Here is a 17,500-nt window from a genome sequence, read left to right as displayed (position 1 = left end):
TATGAAAAGAAAATTTGAAAAGATCTCAGTTGCCTGACATGAACAACAGCATTGAAAGACCTCTCTCTGGGATATGGGATCCAAGACGCTATCTTTCCATTCAGCTGCACTCTTTTGCCACTGGGCAGCATATCACGCCAGTCCTCTTTTTAAATGAACACCAGATGAAACCTTGTGTACTGTATTGCAATTAAACTGTGCACATAAGACAGATTGTGCTTGCCTTTTGCGGAGGTCCAGGCGGCTGTTTAGATGTACGAACACTGGGTTTGTTTGAACAAGAATACCAGACATTAAAGGGAAGGCAAGTGTGTGAGTGTGTCTATCCTACGTGCAGGATTAAGTGGGGGAGGGCAGGGGGAGTGTAGATGCAAGGATCCTTTTGGAAATATCCCCTTTTCCCTCAATGTTTGGGCATTAGATTTCTGTCTGGGAAAATTGTATGTTATTGACTCTCTCACCCAGATGTAGTCAGAATGCGGAAAACTCTTCATTTGTCATTTTGATTTCTCTTGAATGAAAAAGCATAGACAAAGCACAGACACACACTGTCAGAGAGCATTACAGTGAATATAGTATTACACTGTCAGTGATTTTGATAAACAGTGTTGTTTAAAGAAATGGAAAGGAAATCCCTAACCATGCATCAGTGTGTATGTGCACTGGCGCCTCAATGCAATGTTTTATAGATTTGATAAATATTAGTTGCCCGTGATTGTGGCCATGGGACCTACAAATCCTGACCCAAACCCAAAATGTGTGTGTGTGTGTGTGTGTGTGTGTGTGTGTGTGCGTGCGTGCGTGCGTGCGTGCGTGCGTGCGTGCGTGCGTGCGTGCGTGCGTGCGTGCGTGCGTGCGTGTGTGTGTGTGAGGGAGGAGAAGGAGTGGGTGGATGAGTCAGAATCAGAGTGCAAGATAAAGATGTTTATAAGTGAGTTGATCAGCGTTCTTTGTGAGAGAATCTGTTACTGCTTGTCTATTTCTCATATCCTCATTGGAAGCTCTGGGTTTCTGACCACAAGATGCTACCATTTCACTTTTTGATGAGATCACAGGAGGCTGCCACCAGTCAAATGTTTATTTCAGCGAAATTCTACAAGCCACCAATCATGGCTTCTTCTTTAAACATCTCATATTCTCTCCACCACATTCCCATACAACATGCACTGTTCAAGTGGCTGTGAATACCCACCCACCTACAGTACCTACAGTAGTGCTACTTGCTGGCTTTGTACCCTGTTTATATGCTGCACAGTCAAATGTTCTCTATATACAGTGTGTTTACTCTACCACCTAGTGGTGAAAAGGTGCATCAAAACATCCACCCTCCCCTGACCAGTGGATTATTTTATACATATACATTAATAGTTCTTGTCTTGGTTTGTGTCAGTCAAGAGATTGAACTATATATTTTCTATGGAGACCCTGACATCGTTTCAGTTTGACGGATGGGGAAGAAGCAGAAGATGGAGACAGAAGCTGACTACTGTATACATATAAAGTAGGTTATATTTAACGTGTACTGCTGCTGCATGTACAGTGTATGTTACATAATAAAATACAGTGGAGATACAGTTCAAAGTGTACTGTGACCTCACTGATGTAATGTTCTATTCTATGGTTCCATCGTGTTGTAAGGCAACATCCCAAGGACTCAGCAGGGCAGTGTAGGCTGATATAAAATTTATACCATGGCCCGGACGGTTGGCGTAACTGTCCGAGCACCTAGGCTGGTAATCCCGACGACCTTTTCTGCGTGTCACCCCCCCATCTCTCCCCTCATTTCCTGTCAGCCTACTGACTCTATCAATAAAGGCAAAAAGCCAAAAAGCCAAAAAAAAAAAAACATACCATGAAATGCAGCTGGCACTCAATTTTGAATAAGTGGGTGTGGTTACAATTATGGAAAAGGATCCAGGCTACAATACCTGTAAAGGCAAAGTTGCTCCCGTCCACCTAGAGTTTGAAAACACCAAATCTAAACAACAATCTTTCAGCAGCACAATCAGATACACACGCCATACCACCTGTAATGCAAACACCATTCATTTATTGATGTAGTATTATGTAATTCCGTATAAGTAATCATTCTATTAGATATGTACCAAGCCTGTGTTTATCTATAGGCAGGCATTTCACATTCATAGTCCGAGTTCAGTGCAGTGATGACCAAACATCTTGCCTTGTTGTCACGGTTCCTCTGGTGCCTATACCACAGGACAGCACACACAGCAGAGGAAAGGAGAGAGACATGTTTCACAGATGGATAAATGCAGCTGAAGTTTACAGTGGTGTAAAGTAACTAAGTACATTTACTCAAGTACTGTACAATTTTGAGTTCTTTTTTTTACTTTACTGGAGTATTTCCAAATCTCAGAGGCAAATATTGTACTTTTACTCCACTACAGTTATTTGAAAACTTTAGTTACTAGTTACTTTGTAGATTTTGATACAAAACATTCATTAACCACTTCAACCCTATAATACTGTACTTTGGCTATTTGAAAATAGCCGATCTACACGCTCACAACACGTCACGACGCGTTGTGAGTGTGTAGATCTGCTATTTTCAAACAATTTTTTATACATATTGAACTTGTGAAATGGGACATTCTGCATAATGAGTAGATAATTAATTTTGGTACTTTAAGTTTAGTACTTTATTACACTTTTTTACTTTTACTCAAGTATATTTTGAATACCAGACTTTTACTCGTAACAAAGTATTTCTACATTGTGGTATTGATGCTTTGACTTAAGTAAAAAATGTGGTACTTCTTCCACCACTGCTTGTTTCACAGATGGATAAATACAGCCGAGGGTTATAGCATTGATTCTGGGTGTGTTTCGTTTAGGTTTTACTGGTGGCACACAGTAAAACCTAAATGAAACACACCCAGAGTTAATCTTATTAACCTCAGCTGTGTTTACCCTGTTTATCCATTCGTGAAATCTCAACTCATTCCATCTAACAGTATACCATCTATATCTTTCCTCTGCCCCTCTGTTCCCCTGCCTTCCATTTCCCACCTGTGTGCTTTCTGTTATTCTGTCACTCAGTGCACTACTAAAAGCCTGGCGTCTGTACGCTCCGTTAGGTTGAATCTCATTGGCTGAGGGACAGAGTGTTCTCCCTGAGGTCCTCTTCTGTTGCACCAATGTGAATCAGACTGAAATGCATTGTGGGTCAGCCGGTAGAGACAGGCACACAGGTCTGATAGAGTTACAATCAGTGATTTGCTTAGGTTAAAATTCAACCAGGTATATCTGATTTGAGCTGGTTGAATCTCGTTTTCCTCTCCACTTGCGTCCTGCTGTGGCTATTGAGCCCCAAGATGAGATGAGATATAGAAATAGCTAAGTTTGATTTAGTGGGTGTTGAGCTGGCTATGTCTAGTGTGACAAGGCAACATAAAATAGTTGTGCATGGGCAGAAGAGAAGACTTGATTGTTTCACGTTTTACTTTGATAAATAGGTGTGGTTTCCCCTGTTGTTCCATAGTAATTAGGAAGCTAAATATCTTATTTAAGTCATCAAAAGAGAGGAAGTTCTCCTATAAGCTGGGGCTGGAGCAAAAGCCTAAAGACTAATTCATACTTTGTCGTATGACAATGTTGCTCACTGAAAATAACAGCTTTTCAAGCTTTTTTTCCCCCTGCATTTTAGTTTTTGCTTAAAAGTTAGTTATTTTCAGTGAGTGAAACTGTTGTGCGACTGTACTGTAAGTTATAGGCTGCAGGAGCAGAACGTTTGTGTGCGATTGATGAATGTGCCAGGCTCGGGAGCCAAATTGCGGTAAAAAGTTAGAAAGATTCCTACTGGGGCTTAGAATGGCGGCTGTGTTTTTTTTCATACATCTCATTGTTTAATTAATATAACGGGGGTCCAGGGGGATGTAGTGTCATCCTGGCCCACAGTTTGGGATGTGGGGGCTGGAGATGGTGCATTCATGCTCTCGGTGAAAAAGCAGCAGTAAGGATCCTGGTGGGCTTCAGTGAATGCTGAAGGTTACAATCAACAATCAGTGGCTTCCTCCCAACCATTAACCACATTAACCCTGGTGTCCCTATTTCGGGCACATTTTCAAAAGTGTTCAATTTCTTATTTTATTATTTCAAAAATAGTGATCAATTGCAGATCTATAAGCTCACAACTGCGACGCATTGTGAGCTTGTAGATCAGCTATTTTTGCCATTTGTTGTACAACTAAGTACACATGGGCTTAAGTGGTTAATAGTTAGCCTGGTAAACCCTCCCTCCGGAAATCTCATTTCCATTTGATTTCAGGAGTGAGTCTGGCCTGATCCGCCTTTCTGCAATATTGGCTGTGCTGGAGTTGGGCGGGAGTAATACCGTTGACTGACAACCCCTTCAGCCAATAATAATTTTTCCCCTTCAGCCAATCAGCAGTTCACCAGTCTTAATGTGACGCAACGAGACTTTTGAGACAGCCATACCCAAAATGGGTTGCCTTTTTCGGATACAATGGTGTCACTGCCCGCCCCTACCGGTTCTCTAAATTTTTATTTTAAAATAGGCTTTGTCATGATTAATTGACCACATATATGAAGTTAAACAACTAAATTCTATCCAAACGATATCTTATAAGTAAATTCCGTGCCTCAAAATAGAAGTTAGAGAGCTTTTTGAAGTAAAAAAATAGCGGAGAATTGGCCGCACAAGAAAAAGATGGCTGCCGTTCGTGTTTTGGGCTCACTCGAACTCGCCACCTGATTGGCCAACGTAAGCTGTCAATCACAGAACAATGAGCGACGACGCTGATAGGCTCGGCCGTTTGGCATACACAGCCAATATTGCAGAAAGGCGGATCAGGCCAGACTCACTCCAGGAATCAAATAGAAATGAGATTTCCGGAGGGAGGGTTTACCAGGCTAGTTAATAGTGACATCTCCTGTTGTTCTAAACACTCAGGGCGTCCAAGGCATCCCTGTTGATGGTGAAAGACATTGAAAAGACTACTTATACTACACCCTGTTGACAGTATGACATGTGTGTTTGTGACCGTGTGTTTATGTGTCTGTGTGTGCGTGTATATATGCTTGCATCTGTGTGTGTGTGTGTGTGTGTGTGTGTGTGCGCGCAGCGTGTGCGCGCAGCGTGTGCGTGTGAGCAGATTCTTTCTTCGAGAGTTCAAGATATAGCAGCTGAGGTGTCTTTACACAAAGACAAGCAAGTCCGAGCTTATTCCATTTCAAGTGTTCACACTGACATCAGACATCCGGATCTGTATTTCAGTTCAAGCCAGTGCAGGCTTTGTGAAACCAAGTGAGAGTCTCGATCAGAGTCATAGATTTGCCCAATCCACTCACTGTTAGACGGTCCGCTCCACAGTGTCCCCCGACAGCCCAGAGAGAGAGATGAAGGCGACGTCGGGGCACTGGAGCTTCAGAGGAAAGGGTTGTGGCTGTGTGTGCGCGCTTGTAAGTTTGGGTTGGACGCCGGCCGGGGAGAGAGAGGGAGCAGAGGCCGCGGGAGATTGGAGGGAATGTCTAGTAGGCCGGCCGGAGGCTGGGTGAGGGAGGAAGGGAGGACGGAGGGCTGATGAGGCAGAGGAAGGGGCAGGGAGGGGCTGTAGGAGAGCATGTGCGGAGGAAGTGGGGAGGTAGAGGTCGGGCGCATCTGGTTGAGGGTGAGGCGAGGCTGGTCGCAGTGGAAGGGGTTAGTGGGAGAGGGAGCACTCAGACCTGGAAATGGGGGAGGGGGGAAGAGAGGAGAAGACAGAGATTAAAATGTTGTCAAGCTTTCCAAGAAATATTTCAGTTGTTTGTGTGTGTGTGTGTGTGTGTGTGTGTGTGTGTGTGTGTGTGTGTGTGTGTGTGTGTGTGTGTGTGTGTGTGTGTGTGTGTGTGTGTGTGTGTGTGTGTGTGTGTCTGTCTGTCTGTCTGTCTGTCTGTCTGTCTGTCTGTCTGTCTGTCTGTCTGTCTGTCTGTCTGTCTGTCTGTCTGTCTGTCTGTCTGTCTGTCTGTCTGTCTGTCTGTCTGTCTGTCTGTCTGTCTGTCTGTCTGTCTGTCTGTCTGTCTGTCTGTCTGTCTGTCTGTGCATGTGTGAGTGTAAAGCAAGTCACCTGAGAGGAAGGGGTTATTGTGCGTCTTGGTAGCTGCGTTGGGCGGGATGAGGGCATCCAGGTTGACCAGGGAGGCCCCAGTAGCCCCCAAAAAGGCCTCTGGGGTCCGACACATGCGTCTGTGTGGGGCGCCGAGTGGAGGCGCGAGCCGGGACAGGTCAAACATCTCTGGACTGCCGGTGCCTCTACCGTTTACCAGGGGGTTCACTGGGGGCTCCGCCCCAAATGGGTCGAGCTCGCTCTCTACTCCAGAAAATGGGTCAGGATCTGCTCTTACGCCAAACGGGTCTTCATCCACATCTGCATCTGGAGGATAGAAAACCATTTCAAAAGGCTTGTGAGGATGCGAGGAAATGGGGATGTGTACCTTCTAGACCTGACCTCTATTAGTCGAATAGTCGACTAATTAGTCGAGGGGTGTCTGAGTCGACTGCCAATCTCTTAGTCGAATTATAAAAAAAATAAAAGTTAAAACATTTTTTTATTATTATTATTCGACTGAGAGATTGGCCTATATTTGTTATTTGAATTAACTAATAGTTTGCCAAAAATAGGATATGCATCATGATTTATTGGGAGAAACCAATAGTATATGTTAAATCAGACACTAAGCACCCCTACAGCCCAAATGGAATGTTCCTCTATTGCATAACATATTTTTGCATGATTTGACTGAGCGATTGGCAGTCGAATCAGACTGATTCGACTGCCAATCTCAGCCGAATCATGCAAAAAAAAAAAAAAAAAAAAAAGTATTATTTTTTGGGGGGGGGTTGCATTAGTCGACTGCCCGTCGACTATTGGCAATTAGTCGCCAATCAGATTCGACTATACAAATCCTTAGGCCTAGTACCTTCACCAGACTGGTGCCAATAAGCATTCAATGTATCAGGTTATATTCTTATGCACTTTTATCGTTTTCCTTTTTTAAAGTTAAAAACTAAATCTATTTTTATGTGGCCTGTGAGAAAGGGTCATTCTACCTGTGATTCTGACATTTTGTGGGGAGAATTGAGGCCGCTCCTCTTCTTGTACAGAGAATGGATCCGTCCCATCAGTCCCTGCACACCAAAATGACTGCTGATAAGTACAGTACATGGTTTGTCAAACATGCCATCAGATAAAGGTGCTAAATAAGTGTTAAATAGCTCTATATTCTGATAGTAATCATTGTTACAGTGTTTGTTCAGTAACAGGGGTCTCTCCCCAGACCCCGCCTCTCCACCTCTTTGGTATCACATTAGGACACCAATTTCATCCAATCAGGAGAGAAAACACATGCTGGATAAACAAGTCAAATTGGAAGTGATGAAGCAAAAGAATTAGCAGAATTGTTTTTACTGGAATATATAAAATTGAAGCTGATAAATGGGTTCTCTCTCGTGATTGGATGAAATTGGCAACCCACCTGAAAATTTATTTTCTGTTTACTGAAGAGCTGGAGATATGGGGAGACCCCTGTTACTGAACAAAGTGATTACTATCAGAATATAGAGCTTTTACCTTGTAACAAAAAACAAACAAAACATCTTATAATATAAAGATTTGGACTCATATGGCATTGTGCAGATAGCTTCAATGTAATGGAGCTCTCATATTGCTCAACACTGTATGACTTTGAGTCCGAATGATGATGAGTGCTTGCGAGGGTAACCGCCAGTATTTCTTAAAGGACGACTTCACCCATTTTCAACCTTTCTTCATATAATTGGTCCTCACTAATGCTCATTATAATATGGTGCCATTTCTGTCTACTCACTCTGTGTCTCAGAGGAGAGCTGTGGACAGTTCAGAGACCTGCCTACCAGTGACATCATCGATAGGGAATCAAAGCTGATAGAAACTGCAGGCTTCCTATTCCTGGAAAGTTATCTATAATGGAAGCCATTGTTCTCACGTTAATAAAAATCCAAAACTTTGAAATCTTGTTTGGAAAACAACGATTATGTCACTAGTAGGCGGGTTTCTGAAGTGTACACAGCTCTCCTATGAGACTCAGAGTAGAGTAGTTGTTTTTCCCTTTTTTTCCCCATGAGCATTAGTGAGGACCAATTACATGAAGACAGGTTGAAAATGGGTGAAGTCGTCCTTTAACAGCACCTGTGTGACAAGGACTCTCCCAACCATGATTGATGGGGCTGGAAGACGTGGTCGTGGCTTTCCAGGGGTCTGTAGGGGAGTCCGTACAGGGGGCCCAGGGATTCGACAGGTTTGTGGCTGAGGTGTGGGCAGCCCATGGGCTTCCAACCACAGGAGTGCTAGACTGGACTGCTGCTGAGACAGGGAGACAGGATTTGTTTTCTGCCCAGTTCAGGGCGAATTCATTAATTGGTTTACTAACCAAAATTGAGTGATAGTGTTTGGCTATTTACTGCTGTGTCTAGGCATGCTGATTTAAGAAACCATACACAGTGCAATGAAACACACACTAGAAAATGTGGGAAGACAGCATCGGTGTTATCATGCTACTATATAAAACTACCATGTTTTAGGAAAAGATTACTTGTTTTCCACTGTATCCAATGTAGATATTATTTAGTCACAAGCTCTTCATATATATATATATATATATATATATACAGTGGCGTAACGCAGAATCGTGGGGCCTCCCCGTGGGAGTTTCACGTGAGGCCCACGTACATGCACACGCGCGCAAACATTTCGGGTCTAATTCAGGTCTAATTCGGTCTAATTCGGGTCTAATTCGGTTCTATTTGACCAATATAAATCAACTTTTTTCATTTTTTTTGCTGTAAAAATATTTGTATCAGCGCAGGCGGGGCCCCCCCTGCTGGTGGCCCCCCCGCAGCGCATCACTTGCTACCCCTCCGTTACACCACTGTATATATATATATATATATATATATATATATATATATATATATATATATATATATATATATATATACTGTATATATACTGTCCTTTTCCCTTGCCCTGTAATCAGTTTTTAACTACTGTACTGTCTTTGGCGCCTGCATTTCTCCAGTAGGTCCAAACTCACCCTATGCCCTTTATCAACTAACAACACACAAACAAACAAACAACAACAACACAGATGCTGTTGCGACACTGTTGCATCAATTTATGAACATTAACAAATATAAAAAGTTGAAATATGGAGATACAAGGTTTTTTGTATGCATACCTCTTTGGTTGTTTGTGACCATCCGCTCACCTATAGAGTCCCAGGGGTCAGAGGTGGTATCACAGGCGGGCTGGGCGGTGTTCCAGGGGTCGTTAGAGGGGGTAGGAGCTTCAGAGGGGGAAGGACCAAATACGTCCACAAGGTCCAACATGGCGGACTACAGAGAGGACAATCAGGCTATAAATCTATTCACAAATATTAGAACTATTATACAGTAGTCACAGGACAGATATTATGGGGTGACTGCAACCTGCCCACAGACAAGTATCTTCATGTTATGTCTCTGCTGTCTTCACTCAGGAACCAAGGAAGCCCTTCTCCACCTTCTCCTCCCTCCTAAACCCCTCATCCCTCTCACCTACTTCAATGTATAATAATAATTATTTATTGTTAAATCTTATGTACAGGTATATAAGAGTAAAAATAAATTTGTTCTGGTACCTCTCAACATTGGAACAGCATCAATATTAATAATATAGGTGTGTGTGTGTGTGTGTGTGTGTGTGTGTGTGTGTGTGTGTGTGTGTGTGTGTGTGTGTGTGTGTGTGTGTGTGTGCAATAAGGCGAGAAAACTAATTATAATCAAGAACCGTGCTTGAAGGTGCTGTGCGCAAAGTTCCTACTCCTAGGTTATATAAACATCTATTTGTTTTATACAAGTAAGACGCGCGAACGCGGGAAGCGAACGCAGCTCGAAAATATTGTGTATTTACGGACTTGTAATCCGTGTTATTTCACCGTGATGGGGAGAGAACATTGACAGAGCCTTCGGCGCGCCTCCTTCCGCTGCGTTCGCAATAAAATTTCTGGTTTTGGTGGAACACTCCAAAAGGACAACAACCAACAGTTGAGCAAGCACAAGCCATGGAATCTTAGTATACATACAGTAGACAGCGAAGGATTCCAATTGGTTTGTGACAGGCCAATGAGATAAGATTGCTGGTGCGCTGCATGATAAGGAGCATGCATTCAGGCAAATGTCATGCTGAGCTCAAGGTTATAGAGGAGACATTACCGTTCTGCTTACAACTCCTCCCTCTCAGCTCTCTATCAATTCCCCCATGCCCTTAAACCCTACAGTATTTGCGATGCATTGTGAGCTTGTAGATTGGCTATCTAAAAAATGTAATTAACCTTTTGCATAGGACAAGTGGTTAACTCCAATCTTTGTCTTTTTCGATTGTCTATTTCTGCATGTTATACTCTCACCATAACTGCATACAGTAAAAAAAAGATCCTGTACAGTCATGCACCAAACACTCACTCCTCTTCAATGTCTTCCAATAGCCAGCCACCCACGCACACACATTGTAGGCACACACACATGCATCTGCCAGCCTTTCCATGCACCCAGTACCCACCACACACCCACCTCTCGTGTGCCTGTCTGGCCATCCTGCCTGCTGTTATCCAGGGCCTTCTTCAGTAGAGACTCGTCTCCTTGGCGACAGCGATGCTCCTGCAAGGGACGGCATTATGGGACCATCAGAATAATTACCACGCCAATGCTGTGGACACACACACACACATTGAGAAACACTGTGGTTGGCTTGACCCAGAGAAACAACAGCATCTGTGTTGTTGTTGTTTGTTTGTTTGTTTGTTTGTGTGATGTTAGTTGATAAAGGGCATAGGGTGAGTTTGGACGAGCAGATGGGAGAGAGATCAACCACATCACTAGCAGCTTTTGCATTATTATTCCTATTAGAAGGGTCACACAGTAAAATCCTCATTGTTAACCACTTTCAACCTGGTGTTCCTATTCTGGGCATTATACGAGGACATTTTCAAAAATTGTGAAAATAGCCGACCTACAAGCTCACAATGCATCGCTCCGCAACATGTTGTGAGCTTGTACGTTGGCAATTTTTGTGCAACACCATCATACAATGAAATATAAAATAGGGCTTAAGTTGTTAATTTACTCTGACACAGGCTGGGCAGTTTTTCCCTTTAAATGAACACTGAGAATGTTACCGCACAACACAGCAGGCAAGGGCACATAAGGACACATCCTACATCACCACAGCCTTGCTATAGGGGAGACACTTCCTATATCACCACAGTCCTGCTATAGAGACATCCTACATCACCACAGTCCTGCTATAGAGACATCCTACATCACCACAGTCCTGCTATAGAGACATCCTACATCACCACAGTCCTGCTATAGAGACATCCTACATCATCACAGTCCTGCTATAGACATCCTACATCACCACAGTCATGAGGCAGATGATAAGGAGCAAAGATTAAAGCCTAATAAATACTCATCGTATTGAAGTGACACCCTTGCATAATGGAGTATAAGATAAGCTATATGTTATACCCTTCCTCAATCCTCTCGGGGAGGAAGGAGTGTCACCAGGGGAGGTTAGTGGGCGGAGAACTGTTCAGATCACAATTCAACCTACAGCATAATGCATACTCATGGACAGAGAGAGGCGTGCACGGCTGCACGCGAGTGTGCGTGCGTGCGTGCGTGCGTGCGTGCGTGCGTGCGTGCGTGCGTGCGTGCGTGCGTGCGTGCGTGCGTGCGTGCGTGCGTGCGTGCGTGCGTGCGTGCGTGCGTGCGTGCGTGCGTGCGTGCGTGCGTGCGTGCGTGCGTGCATGTGCAATCCCACAAATTACTTTAGTCTTGTGTTGTAGTCAATGTAGTCCCATATGCTGTAGGTCTGTGTCTACAGCTTTAGCCAGTTTCAGATCATCTCATTTGGGTGCATACTGCATACACAATCACATCAAAGCATCTTCTTCTTCTTCTGGGTACAAATCGAACCAAATGGTCCATTTGTACATTTTTACTGAAATGAACACTGAGGATTATACAGTGTACTGTACTGTACTTGATGTGCTTGTGTGTTTATCTGTGTGTGTGCTACTACCTTAACGCTCTCCTCTCTGCTCATGGCGAGGGCTAGTTGCAGCTGAAGCTCCTCCTCCCCGCTGGTCTGAGGGCGAGCCTGCTCCAGATCTGACGCTGCACGGGGAGACGAGGAAGAGGCTGGGGGGGGTTTATAGTTAGGGGTGAATACAGAGATGGAGAGGTAGAGCAAAGGAAGAAAGGAGGAAGAGATGGAGAAGGAATAATGAGGGACATTGAATGTTTGCAGCCTGACACGGCATTATTGATCATCTGAGTGATCGTCTCGAGCCTCAAACACCTGATGCATGTTAATGATATGACTCTGCCTGACTAACCATGTTGATTTCCAACCATGGCTCTTTTTCCCCAAACTTTTATTTAACCTGGGAAAACCTTATTCATTTAAACCAAGATTAAAAACTAAACCCAGTACAGCCATAGTCCTCTACTGCTGGCCAGTTTGCCAGCCCACTAGTTACAGGAGGTTAAGAGCCTTGCTGGATGACTACATCATTTTCCCCTCACCACTTGGTCGATGACCGCGTCCTGCAATGCCTCCCAGATGGTTTTCACTGGATAGCGTTTCAAATAACATTCAGAACAACACTTAAAGCACCAACAAACTGTGACAGCACATCAAGCCCTGTGGCTCACTATTTTAAGACATTATCTTCCCAAGGTTCAAACCCTGCCAAGGGTGTCTTAATTTTGACTCCAAAACATGTCCTAATAGCCCAAAAAATGTGAGGTTAAGGTTAGGGTTGAAAGGTTAGTTTTATAGTGTGAGGTTAAGGTTAGGGTTATGGTATAGGGTTAGCTTTTTGGTTCAGAAACCTCAACAGAAACCTCAACAGAAACCTCAACAGAAACCTCAACGTCTTGTCAACAGGTTGACAAGACAAAGATGGGCTTGCACGAGGTGGACAGACCTTTCCCCACGAAGGGCTATCCATTGACAATCACCTGGGGCGTGGCTGTTGACCAAGTGGTGTAGGGGACGTCACATCAAACATTCCAGTTTCCTTTCCCATTTGTTCAAAATTCTTCCTTCAAAATGAAACGGGTGAATCTAACATGCGTTCACGTACAGTTAAAGGAGGACGGCGAGCCTCTGGAGCGGCTGAACTCCTCTCCATAGAGCACAGCCATGCTGGGCTGGCTGGTCCGCCTGCCTGGGTGGTACGATGGGGGCACACCTCCATATATTGCTCCAACAGCCCCTCCTCCAACAGCCGCTCCTCCAACAGCCCCTCCTACAACGGCCCCTCCTCCTCCTCCTCCTCCAACAGCCCCTACTCCTCCTCCTGCTCCTGCTCCTGCTCCTCCTGTTCCTGTTCCTGCTCCTGCTACTCCACCGCCTCCCCCTCCAACTCCTCCACTACTTCCTCCCCCGGCCATGCGTTCCTTGGTCTTCAAGGCTTGGCTCCTCTCCTGGCGGAGCCGCTCCTCGTCCCGCAGGAGACACACCAGCTGGCGGGCCTTCTCCCTGACGTTGGCCCCCTGGTCTCTGCCGTCACGATCCACATACTGGAAGTCTCGCAGTGTCTGAATGAACCACGCATGCATGGGACAATCTTAGGGAAGTGGTCTTAGTGGTTACAAGGGTGGATGCAGGTTTAATGCAGACACTGTAGGAAGAGGGTGAAGCCCTATTTACACTACGTCGAGAATTGCAACTGAACTTAAGTTGACAGATAAAGTGGCTGCATTCAAAGCCAAACTAGAACTGTCTAGATGGCCTATGAACAGGGGCATATTTGACATGTTCCAATTATTAGCAAGGATTTGGGGAGAGAAATGAGACTTCCTTCTACTTCAGACCCACAAAGTGCAAACCTACAACCTACAGCTACAACATTTAGCAGTTACAAAATAGAAACAAATCAGATAACAGGTAAACAATCTCAAATATCCCCATTATGCAAGTATAAAGTGAATACAATTGTATAGACATCGTGGCTTAATAATTAATAGATATTTAATTGGTTATTTCAATCTGTGACCCTCCCCCCCCCCCCCCCACCACCACGACCATGCCCACTCGGTGGTGTGTGAAAACATTGACTATATGAAAGTGGTCCTTGGTGCAAAAAAGGTTGATGACCCCTGATGTCTATGCATTTGTCTGTACTCTAAACAAGTACATGATGATATCATATTGTGTGTAGTACTGTATGTTGGGTCGGTACCTGGATCGTGAAGGCATTCTCACGGCACTGTTGGGCCACCCTCTCTGAGCCTGTCTTTAGCAGGTAGTCCAACAGAGTCAGGGCCTGAAATCACGTAACAGTTACTGTGCAATCATAGCTACTGGATCTAGAAGTAGACAGTTAAATCTGTAAATGACAAGAATTGTATGTCGTCACCTGAACAATAATAGTAATGTCACTTAACCCATTCAATCCGGGAACACATCTCTGTCATTTTAGATTTACCTATTCAAAAATAGCAGATATACAAGCTCATAGTTGTATATCTATCTAGTCGTAGTCACGAGTGCCACGCTATGAGCTTGTAGATCTGCTATTTTTGAAAAATCGCGAAGATTTGTGCAAATCTTTGAATATATTTTTTTTTAAGCGAACATTTGTCAAATATTTTGTTCCAGGGACCCCCAGAAGCAAAGATTTGAGTTACAAATGTTCGCTTTAAAAAAACAGCTCATAGCTTGTATATCCACTGATATACAAGCTATGAGCTTGTATATCTGCTATTTTTGAATAGCCAAAGAAATCTAAAGTCACACAGATGCGTTCTCGGATTGAATGGGTTAACTCAACTGGCAACAGGACTGCCGTACTTAAATCTAAGTCCTACGTTGTTGCACGGTGGTGATGCCCGACACGTTTATCACTCGAGAATTGACAAGCGTTGCTGTTGTGTGTGAATATTAGGCTCACCTTGTAGACGTGTCTCCAGTTTTTGCCGCTGTCATTGAGGCGTTTCCAGACCATACCCATCACCTCGGCAAACGCCACCACGTTGAAGGTCAGGTCGGCGATCTCTGACATGAGCGAGGACGAGGGTCCCCAGGGGTCATTAGAAGTGGCCTCACGTACCTATACACGCCATCAGAGAGAGCAAGCTGCGGTTCAAATTAGCTCTACAGCTACACTTCATACTACGTTAGTTCCATTGATCCAAGCCGGAACACAAATGATTGATTGATTGATCATTCAAATAAAACATGTTAAGTGGTCAGATGGGGGGGGGGGGGCCGCAAACGATTTCGAGATTTTCAATTGGGCCCTGATCCAGAAAAGGTTGGGAATTGGGAATCACTGACATAATGGTGTAACAAATTACCAAAGTATTGTCAGCAACTATACCACATATCGTATTAGAAGTATTTTATAACACGTTAATCGAACGTGCATCCGTTGAATCAACACACAACTTCTTGTACCTTTATCTCCGCTTCGGAGTAGTTGTGTACAATGTTCTTCACCTGCCGTCGCAGGGCTGAGGTTGTCATGGTGACGGAGGTGGTGGAAGAATAGAACAGTCAACACCGTACCCCTCAGGAGAGGGCTGGGGTGGGGGGTGGGGGTGGGGGGGTGGACAGGAGAAACGGCTGGACCAGGAGGCAGGCAGAGGCAGCTATGGTGGGTGAGGCTCCTCTCGTCTGACAGTGGGGTTTATGGACACCACTGAGGGAGAGAGAGAGAGTGAGCGAGAGTGAGCGAGAGAGAGAGAGAGAGAGAGAGAGAGAGAGAGAGAGAGAGAGAGAGAGAGAGAGAGAGAGATTTTTAGTAAAAGTAGCAATTCCACAATGTACTATAGAAATAGCCTACTATAAGGGAAAGACCAGTATTCAACATTTTACTTGAGTAAAAGTACAAAAGTATTGGCATCAAAATATACTTAGAAGTACCAAAATCTTAAAAGAAATAGCAGATCTACAAGCTCACAATACATTGCGACGCGTTGTGAGCTTGTAGATCGACTATTTTTGTAGTATTAAAAAATGGTAATGTATGTTTTATAATAATAATTAAAATCTCCAAAGTAACTAGTATCTAAAGTTTGCAAATAATTGTATTGGAGTAAAAAGTACAATATTTGCTCCGAGATGTAGTGGAGTAGTGTAAAGTATTGAAAAAAAAGTAAAAGTACCTAAAATTGTACTTAAAGGTCGGGTAAGTGATTTACTTTTGTTAGAATAAGTGTTAAATAGCTCTATATTCTGATAGTACTCATTGCTATAGAGTGTTTGTTCAGTAAAAGGAGTCTCCCATGTCTCACCAGCTCTTTTATTAGAAAATGCATTTTCAGAGCTCTCTCCTGATTGGCTTAAAGGGATACTTCACTTTCACATAAAATAAACATAAAAAATATATATAAAAAAAAAAAAAAAGAAGTTATGGCAAAATAAAGGCCCCCTCACACATTAGTAGGACACTCTAATGCGTGAGGGGGCCATGAATTTTCCATTACTTTTTTCATTTATTTTTAATATATTTTTTAAATGTTTCCCCGACCCGAAAGTGAAGTATCCCTTTAAATGTTGTCACCTACCTGAAAATGTACTATATTCTGTTTACTAAAGAGCTTGAGAGACCCCTGAACAAACACTCTGTAGCAATGATTACTATCAGAATACAGTACTTTAACCAAAAAAAAAGAAGGAAAAAAAACATATCATTTACCCTACCTTTAAGTACAGTACTTAGAGAGTACCAAGGAAGTGGTAATGACACAGAAAGGAAAAAGAGAATGCTGAAATGGTTGGCAGTACAGTATGTGTAGCTCGTGGTACAATGTAAAGGAGGCGATCAACTCCATAGAGAACATCAATCTGGTTGCGGTGCACAAGGCAGGAAGCATAATGAGAGATAAATTTGTGGCAAGTTATGTGAACTAATAAACTCCAAAAGCAAAGTATGTCTACTTCATCACTCCTTGTGAAAAGGGAAGCTAGCCTAATTGGCCGTTAATTCCTATTGAGTGGTTGCTGGCTACCAACAAAAAAGGTTAGCCGTGGATTTCCCTTTAGCTGATAACTGTTCCACAAGCTTCATAATCTGAAGTGGTTCCCTATTCTCCTTCCAACGGAGGTGATTTAACTACAAATTGATGTCATTCCGAGGTTCAGAAAGGCGGTCCCCGAACCTTTCCTCGGAACCCGTGCACCTCCAGATGTCCTGACTCTCTGAACCATAGTTTGGAAAGCCTTTCCAAACTGGAATATTTTCAGAAGTCGGAAGGAGTATATCTATTGGCCTTAAAGCTCTGCTGGTCCTTCCAGGAATCAACCATTAGACCAAGACAGAGGTCATAGCGTGAGTTGTGGGCTCACAAGGAACAGGGTTCCAGAACTAATTGAGTATGTGTAAAGTCACCAGTTCATACACAGACAGGATGGGGTTGGGGGGGAGAATTCAAAAGATTTACTAAAAA

The 17,500-nt window shown here is 43.7% G+C and overlaps 1 protein-coding gene across 1 annotated transcript; it reads right to left on the bottom strand.

The window, feature by feature from the left end:
* Nucleotides 1-5,407: 5,407 nt before the first annotated feature.
* On the bottom strand, nucleotides 5,408-15,575 carry epn3b (epsin 3b; the record flags this gene model as incomplete). The annotated part of the gene is made up of 10 exons (XM_080442408.1): nucleotides 5,408-5,706; nucleotides 6,087-6,392; nucleotides 8,211-8,357; nucleotides 9,265-9,391; nucleotides 10,607-10,693; nucleotides 12,120-12,238; nucleotides 13,189-13,645; nucleotides 14,290-14,373; nucleotides 15,001-15,159; nucleotides 15,507-15,575. 10 exons carry the CDS (start codon nucleotides 15,573-15,575, stop codon nucleotides 5,408-5,410), a joined length of 1,854 nt encoding a protein of 617 aa, XP_080298534.1.
* Between the last annotated feature and the right edge of the window lie 1,925 nt (nucleotides 15,576-17,500).

Source organism: Gymnoscopelus braueri, assembly GCF_963280865.1.
Source record: "Gymnoscopelus braueri genome assembly, chromosome: 2".
Lineage (NCBI taxonomy): Eukaryota > Metazoa > Chordata > Actinopteri > Myctophiformes > Myctophidae > Gymnoscopelus > Gymnoscopelus braueri.
Note: the sequence above shows the minus strand (reverse complement) of the source record. Positions and strands in the feature narration are given on the sequence as shown.